At 45.0% G+C, this 23,404-nt stretch overlaps 1 protein-coding gene across 3 annotated transcripts in view; it reads right to left on the bottom strand.

Moving 5' to 3' along the window:
• Nucleotides 1-23,404, bottom strand: part of diaph2 (diaphanous-related formin 2) — a 706,015-nt gene that overhangs the window by 617,356 nt on the left and 65,255 nt on the right. For all 3 annotated transcript variants that reach the window (XM_029725953.1, XM_029725962.1, XM_029725944.1), the window contains exon 5: nt 21,991-22,011. In XM_029725953.1, the coding sequence (XP_029581813.1) occupies nt 21,991-22,011 (21 nt within the window). The remainder of the gene's footprint in view (nt 1-21,990; nt 22,012-23,404) is intronic.

Raw genomic sequence — 23,404 nt, 5'->3', positions numbered from 1 at the left:
GACAGTAGCACGTCAATAACACGTTAATCAGTATTGGACTAATTGTTACTTCATTGTAAGGTCAGACAACACCTTGGCTGTCCTCTCTCTCACCAGCTATCCAGTCGACGCACAACTACTGTTCACTCACCAATATTTGCGCCACGTTCAAATGTGAGACAGAGAAGTCATTCTCAGTGGGGGAAGCAAATGGAAAAGGAATTAGAATGATTGAACTAGTACACTTGAAGAGACTTGTGTTAAACCATGCATGGCGTGAGGGCATCATCTTTAATCGGAGGGTAATTTATTGACTCCCATTTATACCACCCAGTAATATGAGTGATCAAGGCCCCCATCCGTAAAAATGCAATAACCCAGGAAGTGTTTTGTGAACAAAAGAAAATAACAAGGCACACACATCATTATGTTGCCTTCATAAGCCATTAGGATGGCTCCAAATGGGGCCTCGTTTCATAAGCCATTAGGATGGCTCCAAATGGGGCCTCGGTTCATAAGCCATTAGGATGGCTCCAAATGGGGCCTCGGTTCATAAGCCATTAGGATGGCTCCAAATGGGGCCTCGGTTCATAAGCCATTAGGATGGCTCCAAATGGGGCCTCGGTTCATAAGCCATTAGGATGGCTCCATCTGGTGGGGTGGATGGATGGGGGAGCCACAATGGCTGCTAAATAGGGACCGGGGTTCAAGTTGTGGTTAAGCATGTCAAACATCAAGACAATAAAGTAGCTGACACTTCATCACATGGCTATTTTCAATGATAGAAAACTAAGGCTATGTCCCAAATGACACCTTATTCCCTATAGAGTGCACTACTTTCAACCAGAGCCTTATGAGAGTAGGGTGCCATTAGTGATCCACCCATTAGGACTTGGCACACTGTTCTAGCTAATTCTCTATTGCCATGTCTATGTGGGGACTTGGAGGAATCCATCCGTGTACAGACATCACCAGTCCATGGTTTGATGCTCTTCGTATAGATTAAGTCATTAGAGATCTGTCCACTGTCATCACTCTAAAAAGGAAACACAGCCCTGTTTCCCCTATATACAGATCTAGGATCAGCTTCCCTCACCTTAATCATAAGTGGGGGGAATTAAAAACTGACTCAAGATGGTTGGTAGAGGGGGGTTGGTAGAGCGGGGGGTTGGTGGGGGTAGAGAGGGGTTGGTAGAGCGGGGGTTGAAAGAGCGCGGGTAGAGGGGGGTTGGTAGAGCGGGGGGTTGGTAGAGCAGGGGGTAGGTAGAGCGGGGGTAGGTAGAGCGGGGGTAGGTAGAGCGGGGGGTAGGTAGAGCAAGGGTTGGTAGAGCGGGTGGTTGGCAGAGCGGGGGTTAGTAGAGCGGGGGGTTGGTGGGGGTTGGTAGAGCGGGGGGTTGGTAGAGCGAGAGTACGTAAAGCGAGGGTTGGTAGAGCGAGGGTTGGTAGAGCGGGGGGTGGTAGAGCGGGGGGGTAGGTGGGGGTTGGTAGAGCGGGGGGTTTGGTAGAGAGGGGGGTTGGTAGAGCGAGGGTTGGTAGAGCGGGGGTAGAGGGGTGTTGGTAGAGCGAGGGTTGGTAGAGCGGGGGTAGAGGGGGGTTGGTAGAGAGAGGGTTGGTAGAGCGGGGGTAGAGGGGGGTTGGTAGAGCGAGGGTTGGTAGAGCGGGGGGTAGGTGGGGGTAGAGCGGGGGTTGGTAGAGCGAGGGTTGGTAGGTGGGGGGGTAGGTGGGGGTAGAGGGGGGTTTGGTAGAGCGGGGGGGTTGGTAGAGAGGGGGTTGAAAGAGCGGGGGTTGGTAGAGCGAGAGTACGTAGAGCGAGGGTTGGTAGAGCGAGGGTTGGTAGAGCGGGGGGTGGTAGAGCGGGGGGGTGGTAGAGCGGGGGGTTTGGTAGAGAGGGGGGTTGGTAGAGCGAGGGTTGGTAGAGCGGGGGTAGAGGGGGGTTGGTAGAGCGAGGGTTGGTAGAGCGGGGGTAGAGGGGGGTTGGGAGAGCGAGGGTTGGTAGAGCGGGGGTAGAGGGGGGTTGGTAGAGCGAGAGTTGGTAGAGGGGGGTTAGAGGGGGGTTGGTAGAGCGAGGGTTGGTAGAGCGGGGGTAGAGGGGGGTTGGTAGAGCGAGGGTTGGTAGAGCGGGGGGTAGGTGGGGGTAGAGCGAGGGTTGGTAGAGCGGGGGGTAGGTGGGGGTAGAGCGGGGGTTGGTAGAGCGAGGGTTGGTAGGTGGGGGGGTAGGTGGGGGTAGAGGGGGGTTTGGTAGAGCGGGGGGTTGGTAGAGAGGGGGTTGAAAGAGCGGGGGGTTGGTAGAGCGAGAGTACGTAGAGCGAGGGTTGGTAGAGCGAGGGTTGGTAGAGCGGGGGGTGGTAGAGCGGGGGGTGGTAGAGCGGGGGGTTTGGTAGAGAGGGGGGTTGGTAGAGCGAGGGTTGGTAGAGCGGGGGTAGAGGGGGGTTGGTAGAGCGAGGGTTGGTAGAGCGGGGGTAGAGGGGGGTTGGGAGAGCGAGGGTTGGTAGAGCGGGGGTAGAGGGGGGTTGGTAGAGCGAGAGTTGGTAGAGGGGGGTTAGAGGGGGGTTGGTAGAGCGAGGGTTGGTAGAGCGGGGGTAGAGGGGGGTTGGTAGAGCGAGGGTTGGTAGAGCGGGGGGTAGGTGGGGGTAGAGCGGGGGTTGGTAGAGCGAGGGTTGGTAGGTGGGGGGTAGAGGGGGGTTTGGTAGAGCGGGGGGTTGGTAGAGAGGGGGTTGAAAGAGCGGGGGGTTGGTAGAGCGGGGGGTGGTAGAGCGGGGGGTAGAGGGGGGTTTGGTAGAGCGGGGGGTTGGTAGAGCGGGGGGTTTGGTAGAGAGGGGGGTTGGTAGAGCGAGGGTTGGTAGAGCGGGGGTAGAGGGGGGTTGGTAGAGCGAGGGTTGGTAGAGCGGGGTTGGTAGAGCGGGGTTGGTAGAGCGAGGGTTGGTAGAGCAGGGGTAGAGGGGGGTTGGTAGAGCGAGGGTTGGTAGAGGGGGGGTAGAGGGGGGTTGGTAGAGCGAGGGTTGGTAGAGCGGGGGTAGAGGGGGGTTGGTAGAGCGAGGGTTGGTAGAGCGGGGGGTAGGTGGTGGTAGAGCGGGGGTTGGTAGAGCAAGGGTTGGTAGGTGGGGGGGTAGGTGGGGTAGAGGGGGGTTTGGTAGAGCGGGGGGGTTGGCAGAGAGGGGGTTGAAAGAGCGGGGGGTTGGTGGTGGGGGGGTGGGGTGTTGGTAGAGAAGGGGGTTGAAAGAGCGGGGGGGTTGGTGGGTGGGGTAGAGGGGTGTTGCCATACACTTATAACTACAGTATAGTGTTGCCACATGAGCCAAATACAGGGCATTTGGAAAGTATTCAGACCCCTTGGCTTTTCCCACATTTTGTGATGTTAATGCCTTATTCTAAAATAGATTAAATATACACGAAACCTCATAATGACAAAGCGATGTTTACAATTGTATTACAAATAAAAAACAGAAACACCTTCTTTACATAAGTATTCGAAATTCAACTCAGGTGCATCCTGTTTGGATTGATCATCCTTGAGATGTCTCTACATCTTCATTGGAGTCCACCTGTGGTAAATTCAATTGATTGGACATGATTTGGAAAGGCACACACCTGTTGATATAAGGTCCCACAGTTGACAGTGCATGTCAGAGCAAAAAAACAAGCCACGAGGTCGAAGGAACTGTCCATAGCGCTCCGAGAAAGGATTGTGTCAAGGCACAGATCTGGGGAAGGGTACCAAAACATTTCTGCAGCATTGAAGGTCCCCAAGAACACAATGGCCTCCATCATTCTTAAATGGGAGAAGTTTGGAACCACAAAGACTCTTCCTAGAGCTAGCCGCCCGGCCAAACTGAGTCACCGGGGAGAAGGGCCTGTGTGGAGATGGGAGAACCTTCCAGATGGACAACCATCTCTGCAGCACTCCACCAATCAGGCCTTTATGGTAGAGCGGCCAGACGGAAGCAACTCCTCAGTAAAAGGCACATGACAGCCTGCTTGGAGTTTGCCAAAAGGCACCTAAAGACTCTCAGATCATGAGAATCAAGATTCTCTGGTCTGATGAAACCAAGATTGAACTCTTTGTCCTGAATGCCAAGCGTCACATGAAAACCTGCTCCAGAGCATTCAGGACCTCAGACTGGGGAGAAGGTTCACCTTTCAACAGGACAACGACCCTAAGCACACAGCCAAGACAACGCAGGAGTGGCTTCGGGACAAGTCTCTGAATGTCCTTGAGTGGCCAAGCAAGAGCCCGGACTTGAACCCGATCGAACATCTCTGGAGAGACCTGAAAATAGCTGTGCAGTGACAATCCCCATCCAACTTGACAGAGCTTGAGAGGATCTGCAGAAAAGAATGGGAGAAACTCCCCAAATACAGGTGTGCCAAGCTTGTAGCGTCATACCCAAGAAGATACGAGGTTGTAATCACTGTCAAAGGTGCTTCAATAAAGTACAGAGTAAAGGGTCTGAATACTTATGTAAATGTGATATCAGTTATTTTTTTATGTCTAAAAACCTGTTTTTGCTTCGTCATTATGGGGTATTGTGTGTAGATTGATGAAAAACAATTTAATCAATTTTAGAACAGGGCTGTAATGTAATAAAATGTGGAAAATACTTTCCAAATGCACTGTACATCTAACTACAGTCGTGTGTCGTCACAAGAGGAGCCATACACATCTAACTACAGTAGTGTGTCGTCACAAGAGGAGATATACACATCTAACTACAGTCGAGTGTCACAAGAGGAGATATACACATCTAACTACAGTAGTGTCATCACAAGAGGAGCCATACACATCTAACTACAGTAGTGTCATCACAAGAGGAGATATACACATCTAACTACAGTCGTGTGTCGTCACAAGAGGAGCCATACACATCTAACTACAGTCGAGTGTCATCACAAGAGGAGCCATACACATCTAACTACAGTAGTGTCATCACAAGAGGAGCCATACACATCTAACTACAGTCGAGTGTCATCACAAGAGGAGCTATACACATCTAACTACAGTCGAGTGTCATCACAAGAGGAGCCATACACATCTAACTACAGTCGAGTGTCATCACAAGAGGAGCCATACACATCTAACTACAGTAGTGTCATCACAAGAGGAGACATACACATCTAACTACAGTCGAGTGTCATCACAAGAGGAGCCTTACACATCTAACTACAGTCGTGTGTCGTCACAAGAGGAGCCATACACATCTAACTACAGTCGAGTGTCACAAGAGGAGCCATACACATCTAACTACAGTCGTGTGTCGTCACAAGAGGAGCCATACACATCTAACTACAGTAGTGTGTCATCACAAGAGGAGCCATACACATCTAACTACAGTCGAGTGTCACAAGAGGAGCCATACACATCTAACTACAGTCGTGTGTCGTCACAAGAGGAGCCATACACATCTAACTACAGTAGTGTGTCATCACAAGAGGAGCCATACACATCTAACTACAGTCGAGTGTCACAAGAGGAGCCATACACATCTAACTACAGTCGAGTGTCGTCACAAGAGGAGCCATACACATCTAACTACAGTCGTGTGTCGTCACAAGAGGAGCCATACACATCTAACTACAGTAGTGTCATCACAAGAGGAGCCATACACATCTAACTACAGTCGAGTGTCATCACAAGAGGAGCCATACACATCTAACTACAGTCGAGTGTCATCACAAGAGGAGCCATACACATCTAACTACAGTCGAGTGTCATCACAAGAGGAGCCATACACATCTAACTACAGTCGTGTGTCGTCACAAGAGGAGCCATACACATCTAACTACAGTCGAGTGTCACAAGAGGAGCCATACACATCTAACTACAGTCGTGTGTCGTCACAAGAGGAGCCATACACATCTAACTACAGTCGAGTGTCACAAGAGGAGCCATACACATCTAACTACAGTCGAGTGTCGTCACAAGAGGAGCCATACACATCTAACTACAGTCGTGTGTCGTCACAAGAGGAGCCATACACATCTAACTACAGTAGTGTATTGTGGTGCAGCAGGTACCACCTACAGTGATGTAAGGGAATGTCAGCCTGTAAGGATTAGATACGCTGCAGTGTGTTGAGAGGGAGGACAGTGCCAGAGCAATAGGGAAGTCCACCTCTCTCTGTCACTCTGTATTTTTCTCTCTCACTCAGTGTCTGTGTGTGCTTGGTGTTTAGACACTAGGGCTGGCAAAATCTCCTCTGACCACCGTCTACAGAGAGAAGCAGACCTACACCAAAACAGAGCGAGAGATATAGATATAGAGAGCAAGGCAGAACACACACAAACACACAGTACTCAAATCAGACAGACCAAAAGTCAGGGATGAATTAAACGTCATCGTAGTGGTACAAATAAATCCGTTCAGACAGCACAAATACTATGATCATTATTTTAATGGATACATTTCTCTCTCTAACTGGTAGTATTCTGCCCTTGAATTGCGTTCCCATGCAAAACTAGACAGATGGCCAACAACTAAGTCTTCAATAAAACTCCCAAGGCGTGACTTTTCTTGAATGAATATATTGAAAACGTTTATGTTGTGAAACTGCAAAATACCGAAAAGAATATACTTTTGTATTCAATTCAAATCGACATACTGTAGCTGTACATTATACATTTCAAGTTGAAGTTGCATGAAAATACAAAGCACGTGCCAAGGTACCATGCATCTGGCATGACGCCAAACCATGTAGCTAATTGTTATTCATATGGTAATTGGCTAACTCCTTTCATTACTCTAATAATGTACAACCATCTCTGTAGAATAACAAAGCATATTACACTAGAAACAGTAACAAAACTTCAGTATTGTATGTTTTACAATTCGTTTACATGACACACGAGCAAAGTAATACAGCTAACGGCATACATGAAAGGCATTGCAATTTGTGTGAGAAAATGCAACCAACCAACATTGATTTGTAAGCAACTCCATCAATATCAAGATCATCATCACTAGTTAAATGCTTGAATCGAACTTAGAAACAAATATTTTCAGAGGCTGAAGCGTGACAAGAAATAGCTACACTGAAAGACCTGCACCTTAGCATTGTTTTAAGCTGCTTCTATGCGTGCCGAACAAATTCTCTACTTCCTGTTTGCGTACAGTCTTTCTAAGTACCAGAAAGCTCCACTAGGGGGCGAATAACACCATGGAACACAATGAAAATCCAACTTAACCATTGTAATAAAATGATCTGTTACCTTCTAACAGGATGGCAGCACAGGTAGGCTTACATATGTAAACACAGACACACACAGTACCACACATCTTGCTCCTATACAGCCTTGTCGGAAAAATCTAACTTTTCATAAGTGTCATAAACACAGTCATTGATAGAGGGAACGAGGCCTTCACTCCAGAGAGGGTACATGTGTAGAGAAAGGGAGACAGTCTCTTTCCATCTCCATTCAATTCCTTTAACAAACGAGAGCCATTTGGACAAGGACACCAGCCAACAACCCTGCCACACCCACCACCGCAATTCATGGGAGGGAAAATGTGCACAGGGAGTACGAAGCTTAATGACGACCCACTCAATGTTGTGTGCAAATACAATGATGGCACATTCACACATAAACTGGCCCCATTCAGAGTTAGCATTAGCATGACTCATTTTACAGAGTCATTCCACTGATCACAACCCTCTCCCACTACCTCGCTAACATTCCAGACAGTGATTATGAGGTAAATGACAGCCATACCTAACCTGTCTCAGCAAACATATGGACATATGGACCCCTGAAACCAGGGGTGTTGAACTAATCACCCCCCCCCCACCCAAAAAAAGCCATTAGGATGATCAATTCCATTCTAATGAGATAAAATCTGGAACAAAGGCCCCTAATAGCAGACAGATGCTGAGTGAAGTGGGATAATTAGGGTTGGGTTCAGAGATACTGACTAATGCAGGCGACTGCCATTTTGGAACGCGCCATCAACCTCTAAAACAAAACATACTGAATATTTCATATCTATTCTATTAATTACAACAGAGTAATATCAGTAACAGCTGTGGGTGAGTGCAGAGTGTGAGTAAACGTGGATGCCATAGAGAGATGGAGAGCGACTACTCGTGTCAAGGTTTGTTATGATAAATGCTTATTGAGCAGCACCGAAATTGGTCAATTAAGGGGGGGAAATCTACTTTAAGGTAACCTTTTAGCTTATTAAATAAGGTATAAATCATCTATGTATGGCAGGGAGAGAGAGCGATAAGGATACACTTTGATTTATGGACATACTGTGCATTCAGAATGTATTCATACACCTTGATTTATTCCACATTTTGTTGTGTTACAGCCTGAATTCAAAATGGATTCAATATTTGTTTTAATCTCACGCATCTACACACTATACCCCATAATGACAGAGTGAAAAAAATATTAGTTTTTTGCTAATGTATTGAAAATGATATACAGAAATACCTAACTTCCATAAATGTTCACATGCCTGTGTTAATACTTTGGTAGCGATTACAGCTGTGAGTCTTTCTGGGTAAGTCTAAGAGCTTTCCACACCTGGATTGGCAACTTTTGCCCATTATTCTTTCTAAATTCTTCAGGCTCTGTTAAATTGGTTGTTGGTCATAGAGAAAGATTCAGGTCTTGCCATAGATTTTCATGTAGATTTAAGTCAAAACTAGAAATCGGTCACTCAGGAATATTGACTGTCTTCTTAGTAAGCAACGCCAATGTAGATTTGGCCTTGTGTTTTAGGTCATAGTCCTGTCTGGTGGAAGACAACCAGGTTTTCCTCTAGGATTTTGCCTGTGCTTAGCTCCATTCCGTTTCTTTTTTATCTTGAAAAACTCCCCAGTAGTTAACGATTACAAACATACCCATAACATGATGCAACCACCACTATGTTTGAAAATATGGAGGGTGGTACTCAGTAATGAGTTGTGTTGGATTTGCCCCAAACATAACACTTTGTATTCAGGACAAAAAGTGAATTAATTGCTTTGTCAAATGTTTTGCAGTATTACCTTAGTGCCTTGTTGCAAACAGGATGCATGTTTTTGAATATTTTTATCCTGTAAAGGCCTTCTTTTCACTCTGTCAATTAGGTTATCACACACACCATCTCCAGCGCCACATCACTTTCCATAGCCCACGCACTTTCTATATTTAAATAATAAATCATTGGATTTTTCCATTGTGTTAATGATGGCGGATTGATTGATTTCCATGTTTTTAGTATACGTTCTTTCAAGATAAGCGATGAAAAGAGAATCGTCCAACCCATCGGGTATTTCACTACACCCCCATATGCCAATATTTTTACATATGCAGACAGACGGATTAAAAGTAATTTTACATTGTAATACTTCTGACAGCCAACTTTCTAGCTCTGTCCACAACTTCTGGACTTTATAGTATTCCCAAAAAGCATGTATTTTTGAGTAGTTGTTAGTTTTACACTTGAGACATGACTCTGCCGTTGTGCTGTAGGATTTATTAATTTTGTCTCTTGTATTATACATTCTATACATTAGTTTATACTGGATTAAGTGAACATTTTCGTTAACTGTAATTTCATTCAAAAAAATATTCAACGTCTGCTTTTTTTTTACCCATCCACCAATAGGTGCCCTTCTTTGCGAGGCATTGATAAACCTCTCTGGTCTTTGTGGTTGAATCTGTGTTTGAAATTCACTGCTCGACTGAGGGACCTTACAGATAATTGTAGGTGTGGGGCACAGAAATGAGGTAGTCATTCAAATATCATGTTAAACACTATTATTGCACATAATGTGAGTCCATGGAACTTATGTGACCTGTTAAGTAATATTTTACTCCTTATTTAGGCTTGCCACAACAAAGGGGTTGAATACTTATTGACTAAATATATATCTCAGCTTTTCATTTGTAATGAATTTGTACAAATAAAAAAAATAAAAAATACACTTTCACTTTATGGGGTATTGTGTGTAGGCCAGTGACCAAAAAAAAAAAATCTACATTGATTCCATTTTAAATTCAGACTAACACAACAAAATGTGGAATAAGTCAAGGGGTGTTAATACTTTCTGAAGGCGCTGTACATACTGAATACTTACCATTCAGATATTCATGTGATATAGAGCCCATAGTGTACCCTTGTGTGCCGCACATCTTTCAAGCGTATACACCACTGATTAGAAAAGCAAAACAAAAGTAGAGAATCACCTCCCAAAAGTCTATGCGAGCAGCAGACAGTCAAGGCCTAAGCATACAAAAAAGAAGAACAGAGGATAGGTGGCAGAACACCTAGGTAATTCCCTGGATATGCAAGTCTTTGGTAATCATTAATACATATAATTACCCTGAACAAAGAGAGTAGTGTGGTAAGAGAAACCCCATGAATTATATTAAACACGAATATGGGGAGGAAATCAACCTAATTTTCTCTCTCCCTCCCTCTCAAATTCGTCCTTTTCAATTTTGATACAAGTATGCTTTTTTCTCTCTCACACAACAGAGGTAATGTTCCCTTGCTTTCATGTTCTAGTCTTTTATCATGATTTGACAGAACACAACATCTCCATTCACCTGTGAGAGCATAGCACGCCTATCCCTACTCAGACACTCAGCAGCGAAGGTAGAGGTCATATTGACTAGACTTTACCACAACTATCTTCATTACAACTACCCATCAACATGATGTGTAACCTGCGCTGCTTTGACCAGATTTTCTTTCAAGCTTTTGCCATATTCTGTATTTTTGGTCGAGTATACAAATACGGCAAACAGTTTCAGTCATTCACTAACTTTGCTCTTATTCCTGGAAATCAGGCTCCCTTGAGAGGTACTTCTGTTTAAAGTGGGAGGTATCTGAATACCAAAAGAGATGCATTAGCATAGAATAGACAGTTTGGGGAATAGGAGGAAATAGAATCAAGTTTGACTGCAGCGGCAGACAATGGCAGATACAGTGGCACACTATTCCACAGAGAACGCGACAACGTTGGTAAAGAAGCCTCCCAACTAACAGTAATTGGTTTTAAAATAATAGAATTCATTAACATTATGGAGGCTTGTTCAGAAATGCAAACAGAGGGGAAAAACATTTCACTAGAGGCCTGGGCTGAACTGCTTAACTAAAACCATGGGGAGATGAAAGGAGCTCTTCTAATGACAAATTTAGAACCCTCTTAAGTTAGTTTCTATCAGAAGCTTTCGAGATGTTGCCGAGCATAATAGCATCAAGAGTTCTCTTTCACTTATGGTACTTACTACATTTAATAAAAAATACAAAAATGTATGTAGTTTCTTGGGGAAATGCATTCCTATCCCTGACACTGTGCTCGTATAGGACTTACAGCACAATACAGCATGATTGGCCTTCCCTGTGGCTCAGTTGGTAGAGCATGGTGTTTGCAACGCCAGGGTTGTGGGTTCGATTCCCACGGGGGGCCAGCACAGAAAAAAAAAAAATGTATGAAATGTATGCATTCACTACTGTAAGTCGCTCTGGATAAGAGCGTCTGCTAAATGACTAAAATGTAAAATGTAAGTGGGCAAGTGAGGGGTTAGAGTTGAGAAAAGTCTGAGAGGGGCTAAAAGCACACTAATTATGAAAGTTCATTAGGTACCAGTGCTTCAATGAGTCCACAGATCATCTACATTGTCTTCGGTGCTATCTACCAAACGGCCTTCTCTTGCATTGCAGCGTTAATGTCGACTGAAAACACACTTATTGCAAGAGTTAAGTAACAGTGATTTAGATGTGTACAAAGATCATTTCAATTGTCTTCTGTCCCATCTACTAAATGACCTTCTCTTGCATTGCAGAATCTCTTTCATTCCAGTTCAACACCCGCAGGTCTGAAGTCAGCCAAACATTCAGGCAAATAGGCTTCTACTAGCCTTAGAAAAAAACAATCTCCAAAAGACCACTCAGGACATAAAGAGACAAACATCTCTCACTGTGATTAGATGTCCGTTCACCTGTTGAGTCTATATCCCATAAAGGACATGGCCATTTCAGGAAACACTGTACACCTACCATCAAATAACCCTCTGGGCGATATTCACTAATTGCTTCCCATTAAAAAAAACCTGCTTTATATGTTTGTTTTTTTACACCAACTAGTAGAGTATTATGACGGCCCTATTCTGTCTGTCAAGCATTGACCGAGTCAGAGAAACAAGGACATTTGTGTTTTTCCAAACATTTTTTTTTAAAACTTATATTCCATTTGGCACACACACCTGAAGAAAATAGGACTGCCATATGGCCATGTTTAAAAAATTGATGTGGCGTGTTTGTGGCGGGCACCTGAGCCGAGGGGGCTTGTTGATGTATGTCTCTCCTCTTCCACGACTGAGGAGAGACGCGACGACGACTGAGGAGAGACGCGACGACGACTGAGGAGAGACGCGACGACGACTGAGGAGAGACGCGACGACGACTGAGGAGAGACGCGACGACGACTGAGGAGAGACGCGACGACGACTGAGGAGAGACGCGACGACGACTGAGGAGAGACACGACGACATCAACAAGCCGCTGTCAGGCTATGCCAGCTTTACCTACCCACCTACTGCACGATTCTACTACTCACTAAATCAGTCCTGTATCAGAAGCCTCAAAACCCAAATACAGACAGTTGAATGGAGGGATGGATAGAGAAATGAGAGTTTGAGTAATGCAACTTGGTGACACAAAAAAGCCCCTACCTACCACACATCTCCACTACACTGTGTGGCTTGGAATCAGTTCTGTTTCAGTTACCTCAATACCCAAACACTGAGTGGAATGGATAGAGACGGATGACAGTTTGAGTGGTGCAGCTATGTGCCCAGGACAACATACCTGTGTCCAAACACATGTATACAATGGGATGAATTGATGGTTGGTGATAGAGAGATGAGAATTTGAGTTGTACAACTATGGGACCAGTGAGGAGTGTTTCTTGTTAATTCATTACACCGATGCACAGATAAATTATTCAGCTGTGATTACATAAATGTCTGGTCAATATGTGGGGCCTTGTCGATAACAGGCGAGGGTGTGCTACCTTGAGCTTACTTCCTGTTATGCCATTGTGTCTTAGTCTTAACAGCAAAAGCAGAGCAGACCACATCTGTATGCAATGTCAGAGGCCATCTTGGTTGTGGAGTTTCCAGATCATTTGTTTATATTTTTGTTTTTATTTTTTCCAACTACAAAGTCATGCTGAAAGTATGGATTGGTGGAAGACGGATCCATTTGAATGCTTTGAGATGTTTCAAACTTATTCTCCTGTTTAAAGATCAGACTACTTCTTACAAAAGGCATTAGAGGAGCCAGACATGGTGTGTGTGTGTGTGTGTGTGTGTGTGTAGGCTGCTATGTAGAAAGAAACCTATTCGGTCAATTCCATAGCAACACTGGCTTTTTCCCTTCTCCTTCCCTTTTGCACCAAAGTGCATGGAGTGTTCAACAGACTTCTACTGCCATCTTGTTGCAGTCTCCAGTACTGCACCCCAGAGACAGACAAAGCTGTTGATGCTGCAATCTGACCAACATCACCATCAAAACCCTAATGTGAATAAATGCCTAAAGACAGTGTTTATAGCAATGGGGCGCGATACAGACAATACATTGTCTGCATGTGTACAGAGACAGAGGCCAATGTGGAAGTATTTGTGTCATAAATATCTCTAGGGACAAAACCGTGTCCTGTTTGTTCTTGGTAAGTACGCCTCAAAGTTATGCGGAAGGGTGGACCCTCAGCTCTCCAGGCTCTCTCACAGGCTCTCTCTCTCTAGGCGGACGACACAAAGGGTGAAGTCGTAAAACTTGAAAGCTGCCATTTGAACCTGGCGATCCATCTCTCTCGGGCGCCCTTAAAGTGGAAAACTGCAAAGGCAGACAATAATATAACGGCGAGTCCCAGCCTTGATCATATCACCGATCATTACAGCCAGGCAACCGGAAAACCGTCTGGGAATCAGTGCTGTTGATGAGGCGATTACTTACTTCCTGTGCAGCCGAGTATGACAGCAGTTGAGTGTGTTGGAAGAGACAAAGGGAGAAGGCACACCTTGTTAGATATGGGATTTGTGATTTGCTGAGTGGGCTAATTGACTGCAGCATGGGCAAATAAGGGGGGCTCCCCAAAGAGTTGGGTGGGCTTACTAGAGGGTGATTATGGTATATCAGTTTAGCCCAGAAATGACCCAATATCCTTATGACTTATGAACCGATGCCTCTGGGTCAGTGAGCGAGAGAAAAAATGACAGAGATGCTCTGGGCTGATGAAAAGTAACTACTCCTGGTGGAAAGTAACTACTCCTGGTGGAAAGTAACTACTCCTGGTGGAAAGTAACTACTCCTGATGGAAAGTAACTACTCCTGATGGAAAGTAACTACTCCTGATGGAAAGTATCCACCTCCTCCTCCAAGAAAGTGGCTAGTCAGTGGTGAAATCAACAGATGTTTTGAACCTGTGCCCAGTGCGTGTGCGCGCACACACACACACTCCCATGACCGCTGCCCGCGGTCGAAGGCAAAGCCACATATGCTCCGCCATACTGGAGTCGTACTGCGTTTGGCATGGGCATCAGAGAATCACAGGAGGGGATGGAGTCAAACAAGGTTAGGGAAAGGACTACTCATAGTCATCACACTGACACACAGACTGACATATCGACACACACACACACACACACACACACAGTCAGGCAACGTGATAGACCGAAAGAGACATCTCTAACAATCACCCACCGCATTTAGAAAAAAACACCCCCGTAACCCAAAACAAATAACTTAGTAAATATAAACATATGCAGCGGGGGAGAGAAGGAACCAATCCTTTCAAGAACAAATAAAGAAAATTAAGGCATCGACTGAATCGAGCCTGTCTACGCGACCATTAAAAGCGAAGGGATACGCCGAATTTCACAGCTGCGTGAACAGTTAAAGCAGATGCGGCCGGGGATGCGGTGGTGGAATCTCATAGAGGCGGGTTGTAAAAATATGTCATAAAGTTTATGGAGCCTAATGCAGCCTGCAGGAGCACCCTGTGGAGCTGGTGGTGCCGTGGAGTGTGTTAGAAAGACCCGTGGGGGGAGATGAGCCAATGAGCGCGTAGGCAGTGCTCACCCAGCCCCATTACTGACAGCCCCAATATCACACACACACACACACACACACACACACACACACACACACACACACACAGACAGAGGAACACTGATGCACAGAGGAAGACACACAGGCAAGCACACACACACACACACACACACACACACGCAAGCAGACACACACACTCTTTCTCTCTGCCCCCCCGGCTCCTTCTCTCCATCACACTCTCTCTTCCTCCCTCTCCTCCTTAATACCCAAATCTGAGAGGATGTGTTCCAGTCATGATGGAGCTCCAGGGCAAATGACAGTGCTACTTACACACAGGACATCAAAACACACACACAAACACACACTGGTAGTGTTGCAGTCACTGTGCTTCCAATATCAGCACACTATGTCCATTTCAGACACCCTTTTTTGTTCCCTTCAAAAAATAAAGACATCCCCCTCTCTAAAAAAAGAGATGCATGTAGTATAATCCAATGGTGAGGAGAGGTGAGGGGAGAGGTGAGGAGGAGGGAAGGAGGGGAGAGAAGGGGAGAGGTAAGGACAGAAGGGAGGGGAGGTGAGGTGAGAAGGGGGGGTGGGGAGGGGAGGAGGGGCGAGGAAGGATGAGGTGAGGAGGGGAGGGATGAGGTAAGGAGGGGAGGGGAGAGGTGAGGAGGGAAGGAGGGTAGAGGTGAGGTGAGGAGGGGCGAAGAGGCATGAGGTGAGGAGGGGAGGGATGAGGTGGGGAGGGGTGAGGTGAGGAGGGAAGGGGAGGAGAGTAGAGGTGAGGTGAGGAGGGGCGAGGAGGGATGAGGTGAGGAGGGGAGGGGAGAGGTGAGGAGGGGAGGGGAGAGGTGAGGAGAGAGGAGGGAAGGGGAGAGGTGAGGGGGAGAGGAGGGGAGGTGAGAAAAAAATATTATCACATTTGAAAGAGAAGACAAAAGAAGGGAGGGACTTGTTTTCATTTCCTCCACAGTGGTAGTTGAAGGGAGTGTTGACTCCCACGAGTTACGCTGCTACAGCTCAAAATCATGTTCTATATGTGTTGCACTTTACCTTCTCCCACAGTTACACACATCACATGGCAAAGGCGGGCATTTGAAGACAGGAGCATTTCAGGTGAATCTAGCGAAAGGTTAGCCAAACCTAGCATGGAAAATAATCTAGGAGAAACACTGCCAAGAAGTTGCATACAATACTATAGTAATACTGTAGTAGTTTGTAATATACAACAGTAGAATACATAGGAAGTAAATACGGGTATTGAATTGTTTGGGTTTTGTTCAGTTGAAAAATCCAACTTGGAATGACAGAACAGCTACAAAGCCAAGTAGACAAGAGAGGTAGTTAATAGCATGTCTCGTCAAGAGGCAGAATGCCAACTCCTGCACAATGCTGCTTAATTCGATTCATGAGCACCTATATTTAAATCCCTTTGCTTTTGCGAAGCCAATATGCTGCTCGCCGAATTCTAACAGACTCAACAGGCGTATAATAATCCCTGAATTGTCTCCAAGTCTGAATTGTCTAAAGAATGAATCAAATCAGATACACTTGACATTTGTGAATTAGAGTTGAACTGAAAGGCAAAAAGGTGTTGGCATACCAAGTTACTATATTGAAGTGTTAATAAAAGGGCTCGGGGGAAAAGCAAAGGGACAAATGAAAATGAATATTGTTTTACTGTCAATCAGCGCTGAGCCCTGGGAAACTTGAATACGACTGATGGCCAAGCACACAACACAAACAACACCACTGATTTGAAGACTCAATTTAGGCTTAATGTGCTGCATTGGTGATGTCAGTCACACTTATAGCATGGAATCATAGGCTTCTAGACAGTACAATATGGCTTGAAGACGATATAACAGATGTGATCTTAGTAATGAGTGAAAAGAGAGGAAGCACGTCTTGATCCCATTGGAGCAGCCCCTAACTCTTTGTGACTAGATATTAATAGGAAATGATATCACGCCAACAGGTAAATATAAAAGGTCTGGGTAATATACCTCCAATGTAATCAACTAAATTCATCTTGAAGACATCAATGTGTTGGAGTAAATGGGAAAAGCAATGGTTTGATACTGCCCAAAATCTACAAACTTACCAAGAAAAAGCAGTGAAGGATGGTTTGGCACTCCAGAAATCACTTGAATTCTCTTTTTAGTCAACTTTAAATGTCATCCAAACAAAGTCTCCACAAGGCCACTGTCTCTCAAATACACATCACATTTAAAAAGCCTTTTCAGAGCACTTTTCGTTGATCTAAATGTTAAACTGGAGTCCATCCTTGTTGTGTTGTGTGCATGCGGGGACATTCTCCGTTAATTCAGTTTTTCATTGACAGTCTTTCAAAGCACCAAGGACATGTGCCACATCAAATCTGCTTAAGGGTCCAAACAGTTTAATAGCCTATTTGAAACAAAAATAAGTATTTTCAGATGTATGGGGCTTGGAAGAAAGAGGGGATGAGAGAGTGTAGCCTTGGTTAAATTCAAATTCAATTTTTACAAAAGGCCCTCCAAAAACTATTGGTGCTAGTGGCGAGGAAGGGTAGCAAGTGAAAGAGGCAGCAGTGGATGCTCTCTCTCTCTCTCTCTCTCTCTCCCTCTCTCCCTCCCCTTGAGGCATTTAAACAGCAGCCACAATGAGCAAAAGTGCATTAGGTGACGAAAAGCCTTGGAGTGCGTGCGGCGCTTAATACGACGTTGGCCAATGAAACGAGTGGAACAGACAACACATATGCCAAGGTTATTAATTTGCCTGGGAATACAGCCTTCCTCTGCAATACACAGAAACAAAGAGGCGTAATCGGGAGAGAAAAATTAAATCATCTCGGCTTAAATGAGAAGTGTTCTAAGTGCTTATCCTCAAAATTGGAACAAAAGATGCTGGAGAGCGTCGGCAATGAAATGTTGGGCCTTCTCTATGTTCCATGGTAACTACCTCAACGTTTCTGAGAGGTCTCAATAAACAGATACCGTGAGTCCTCAACTAGAGGAAAATTCATCTAATACCATTTCATTACAATGTTAAAGGATTCAAGTTCATAGAAGAATAGTAATCTGTCACATTGTATAATACACTCAGCCAATGCTAGATGTTCTCACCTCAAACTTCACATAATTGGATCATTGTTTCTGCAACAGCATTAAATATGCTGTATGGAATATTTTGAATGTTCTGTTCTTCCAACATTCTTTGAATGTCCTTCTCCTCCTTGTGAAGACTGCAGAGGCTCTACTTTGGTGGGAAAACTAACTATTCCCTCCAATCACTTCAAGGCTCTATTCTGTCACTTAACTGTTGTAGTGCTCCTTGGGGAGGCCTTGTCAGCCGATACATACAGCGCATTTCACACCACAAAAAGAGGTCATCCTTAAAAATCTGTCTCTACTATTTATACAAGTGAAGAGGTTAGGCCAGCGTTCCAGGGGTGAGCCAGATCTAATTCATTTTTTAAACAACATCCTTTATCTACTATTCTGGCACACATGATTCTCTGAAATGGAGTCAGATATCACCAATCCAACAGACTCCTCCAGTCCCCGAGGTCTGAGGTGTTTCAGGCACCCTCCACTCCCCCTCAACATCTCTCCCTCACTCTCACCCCTTGACATATTGTAGGCTGGCCAGTATGTTACCATGGAAACAGGCTCGGTCTCAGGGACAGCCAGTCATGTGGTCAGATCAGCCCATACAGGTCAGGGCGGGTAACCCCTTAAAACCTCTCTCTATAGTAACAGCAGCCCTGCCCCCCCTGCGTGTAACTGGTGGTTTATTGAAGTACCGAGGCAGCTCGCACTAACGCACCACAGGACCCATGACACACTGTTGTTCCAAATGTGGCAGTTGAGTGGTGACTATAACCAGCCCATCTATCTGCATTTCTGGTTTGGTTGCAGGCATCTTGGCAGTCAGCTACTTTGTGGTCCTCATCTTCCTCCACTAGCTTGATCAACAAGGCTGATGACACAGACTCAGCAGCGGCGGTGGTGAATGTGGACATGCTGGCCAGACTGAATTGGAGGCAATTCACACTGCGATATACATCTTGATTTTTTCTCTCTAAATAAACTGTGTTGTACAATTAAAGGTCAAATACACAGCATGTAAAACAGTAAGCAATAATCAAATTAATTCCAGAGCTTGGTAAATTATACCTAGGCTAAACATGCCTTCCACAACCATAAGACCCACTAATAAAAATAGTTGTACCTGCTTTTTTTTGTTGCAATAATCACTGATCTGGCTTTCAGGTCTGTCTATATAAATGCCCTTTTTGTTACAAATTTACCCAGAACCATGCACATTCACTAAGAATATAGCAGGCATTATAGAAAATGAACACAGGTCTCTCAAGCACAAGCACACATGCTAGTGAGTAGCCAGCTAATATTTATGTTTCAAGTCTAGCCAACTTGGATCTAGGTATAATTTCACAAGCTCTGAATTCAGAGAACAAGGCAAAACAGTTTAATTGTTATGAACACAACCTTCTGTCCGTCTCCAACTATTTGAACAGCATGCTAGCCTGTCCACTTTGTTCAGGTGTAGAAATTAAGGGGCCTACCATATTTCTCAGAATGAGAATGAGTTCTCAATTCCTTATATAAATTGTTTGATGCTTATTGCACATTTATAAAAACACAGACTAAACAGCTAGTATAACAATCTTTATTTGACTAAAATGCTGCTAGCGATAAGTGGTAACGCGGGCGCGACAAACTGAGCATACATTTCCATAATGAATGTTCATTGGTACATCCATTATAGTAAAGTCTGCTCTGCTCGAAGTTTGAGGAGTTGAAACTTAAACAGGGTATGGTTGGAAAGGTTCACTTCTCCTCTATTACAACATAATAATATCTCTCTTGGTTGGACCCAAGAAACATGAGCATCTCGTCATTATACAGTATACAGATCTCTGGTGTAACTGGGAAGGCGCACAGCAAAGGAGCAGCAAATGAGTGGAGACCAAAAACACATGAGAACAAAGGTACAGAAACGCTCATAAAAACTAAAAATACAAAAAAAACCTTGATTCCGCGATACAGGCATTTGGAATGTCTCGAAAAAACAAATGTGAATTAATTCAAATTATTTGGATTTACCGCCCAGCCCTACTTCAGTTCCCCCACCACCACGACTGCACAGCTCTGGGACGGTTCCCTACAGACCTCACAGTACCTTCAGTTCCCCCACCACTACGACTGCACAGCTCAAGGAAAGCTCCCTCGGAGGCTCTGCGCTGACAGCGTGAACATTTTGAGTCCGCCAGGCCGAGCTGAAGCTAGCCGTAGTCACGCCCGGGCTGAGTTAAACGTCTCACTTGACTGGTACTTTAGGTTCTGAGTGGAGCTTTTAGACTGACAGCTTCCTCAGTGTTAGCTTTTTGTTAACCCGATACACAGGCACGGATGTGATTCTGATGGAGGGACAGGTTAGAGAGGACGCAAAATGTTACTAGCACACTGAGTTTGGAGAAGGTTCCTTGGCAAACTTTCAGACGGTTCCAAACTTCAAAGTAGACCTCTGCTCTCAGATCAACAGTTCTGATACACCTCTGTCATAGCCCATTTCCTTTGTACAATGAACCCCGTTCCTGCTGATCAAGACAATACATCTTGGTTCATAACAACGGCTTTAGAAATCTACTTATTCAGCAGGAATAACCCAGCACAAAATAACAGTTGGGCAAAGAAACGACACACAAAACATATGTCTGTAGAGCGAGTCAAACAGTGGAAAGGTTTGTCTGGGCCCATCAATAGAGCACAGACCAGGTCTTTGTCCCAAATGGCACCCTTCTCACTAGGTAGTGCACTACTTTTAACCTGGTCAAAAGCAGTACATCATATAGGGAATAGGGTGCCACTAGGTCACAGCGTACTGGCTGGTTTACCTTGTCCTCGTTCCCTCTAAGCCTGTAGGCCTCCTTAATCCTGAAGGCAATAAAACACCATTCAAGGTGACAATTCACACTAGCAAAAAGCAATAAGAGTGCTTTTTTCCCAAAAGCTTTGCCCCAAAAAACAGGCTTGCCTCCTCACAACAGGCAATAGGGCTCCACTTTGTGATAAATTGCCAGAGCAGATCTGCAATTACCGTATTACAGTGGCAGAGAAATGAGGAAGCGTCACCAGCCCCTTGGACAGTGTATATTTATACAGATTATTGAGGTTGGGCTAGTGAGGGAGTGACAGCAACAACAGCTACATTTCTGAGACAGGGGTGATATGCCATAATGTTGTGGGATTGAGACAGAGGTGTCATGCCTTCATGTTGTGGGATTGAGACAAGGGGCTTTCAAATGTATTGTGGTGAATACCCGGCCGCTAAATTAAACCAGCTTCAGATTTCTGGAAGATTGAGGAAAAATGCACTTAATATATTTTCCACTGTTCAATCAGTGTGTCTGGAGTGTGGTGTGTGTGTGTGGGTAATGCAATCTAATTAAGTGATACATTCTCTCAGTGTGCTGTCTCAAGGAAAAAAATGAACACAATGAAAGCCATTTAGATGCAAAATGTTCCAATAAACAGATTAGATTGCAGATTATCATTATTTGCCTAAAATCTATTGCTCATCCCTGGTATTACAATATTTAAATGCTAATACGGGTTAGTCTACAATCCATTTCAAAAAAAGAATGGCCTTAGACCAACAAAAGGGCTCCGTTTGCAAGACTGTATCATTTAGAAATCCCTCATTGGAAAATATTTTCAATTTACATGTAAGAATTACATAAACAATTTATAGCCTTTCCAAATCACAGTCTATTAGCAATATCAATGCAGATTTGTTTGTTATTAAATCCATAAATATGATGACCTTGTGCATTCAGGGACAAACTGCCTAGAATCTTTTGAAAGGGGAATGGAGAGGAGAGGGGGCAGGGAGGAGATGGAGAAAGGCACGAGAGAAACACGACTCACTATAGGTAATAATATAAAGGGTGTACTTACCGTGACTTTGCTCCCAGTGATCTGCATGCAGCGGTCAGCGAAGAGGAGTTAGCATGCAAAAAGACAACGGCACAATCATTAGTAGGCCAAGAATTACCTGTCAACTGTAAGAGGTATCAAGCGCACCTTATTCTGACATTACATAGGCTACACACACTACTAAACTCTCCTAGGGTGACATAGCTGTACCAAAAGATAATGTAAGACAGTGTCTGTTCATTTGGCAACCAATATGGAGTGTCTAGTTCACTTGACCTCTAGTGACTATGTAGGGTTGATAGGGAAACGCCATAATTGTCTTTGCGCTTGATCGATTTAGCACAGAATTAACCGCTACAACGACAGTTTGTCCATGGCTAACAAGGTTCCCAAAGCCAAAGCCAATCAGCTGCCATCTGCGCTTGACTTCAGGTGTCAGACTGAGCGACTCCTCGTAGCACCTTGGAGCCCATGTAGTCAGCATGATTTCTGGAGTTTAACCTTGTTATCTGTCAATAGTGGAGGGGAATTGGGAGCGTTTTTTCTATTACGGCGGCGGCGGTGCTGTGTCTCGCAGTGGGAGGGTGTCTGTCAGCCCAGTAAATGTATTCTAATCTGCAGCTGAACACACCTCTCTCTCGCCAGCCAGCTGCACTCCGAGAAGCACAGCGCAGCGCGCACTGATCACAGGAAGTTACAAAGTCACTGCACATCAAGTGAGGGAAAACATAGTCACGAGCTCTGCCTCTCTCACCAACACTGCCTCTCTCGCTTTTCTGCTTTCCTTCACTCATTCCCTTTCCCTGCAGTCCTCTCTTTCTCTCTGCAGTCCTCTCTTTCTCTCTGCAGTCCTCTCTTTCTCTCTGCAGTCCTCTCTTTCTCTCTGCAGTCCTCTCTCTCTGCAGTCCTCTCTTTCTCTCTGCAGTCCTCTCTTCATCTCTTATTCTTTATCTCCCTCTCTCATTATCAATCTCTCTCTCTGTCTTTCTCTCCCACTCTCCCATTTGACGCTCGGCTTCCCTCACCTCCATCAGCGTTTATGACGGCAATAATGTCACTTTTAACTGTGTTGCCGCTTGATCATGTGCACTGTGCTTTTCACCATAAATCCACATTTCCCCAGTCGTCCTCTGATGAATCTAGCATGTCATTGTCTAACGTTGAGGGATCGTGCTGTCGGGTTGTTATTGGGAGATTTGGGACCTTGAATCACATAGAGGCAGGGACAACTGGGAACTACTGCTGTCTCCAGCGTTGTTTTAACGTTGACAAGACTCCACGGTGAGAACATTAAACATGTTTCTCTTCAGGCTTGCTGTTTTGGCGGCTTGACCAAAAAGAACAGACATTATCTAGAAGAAAAAAGCAAGTAGATGTGTCAGGGAGGAGCTTGAGGAGGAATAGCACTGAGTGCTTACATCCATTTCTCCCGCGC

The sequence above is a fragment of the Salmo trutta genome, chromosome 3 (genome assembly GCF_901001165.1).
Source record: "Salmo trutta chromosome 3, fSalTru1.1, whole genome shotgun sequence".
Taxonomy (NCBI): domain Eukaryota; kingdom Metazoa; phylum Chordata; class Actinopteri; order Salmoniformes; family Salmonidae; genus Salmo; species Salmo trutta.
The sequence above is the reverse complement of the archived record's forward strand: the minus strand, read 5'-3'. Positions and strand labels throughout refer to the sequence as shown.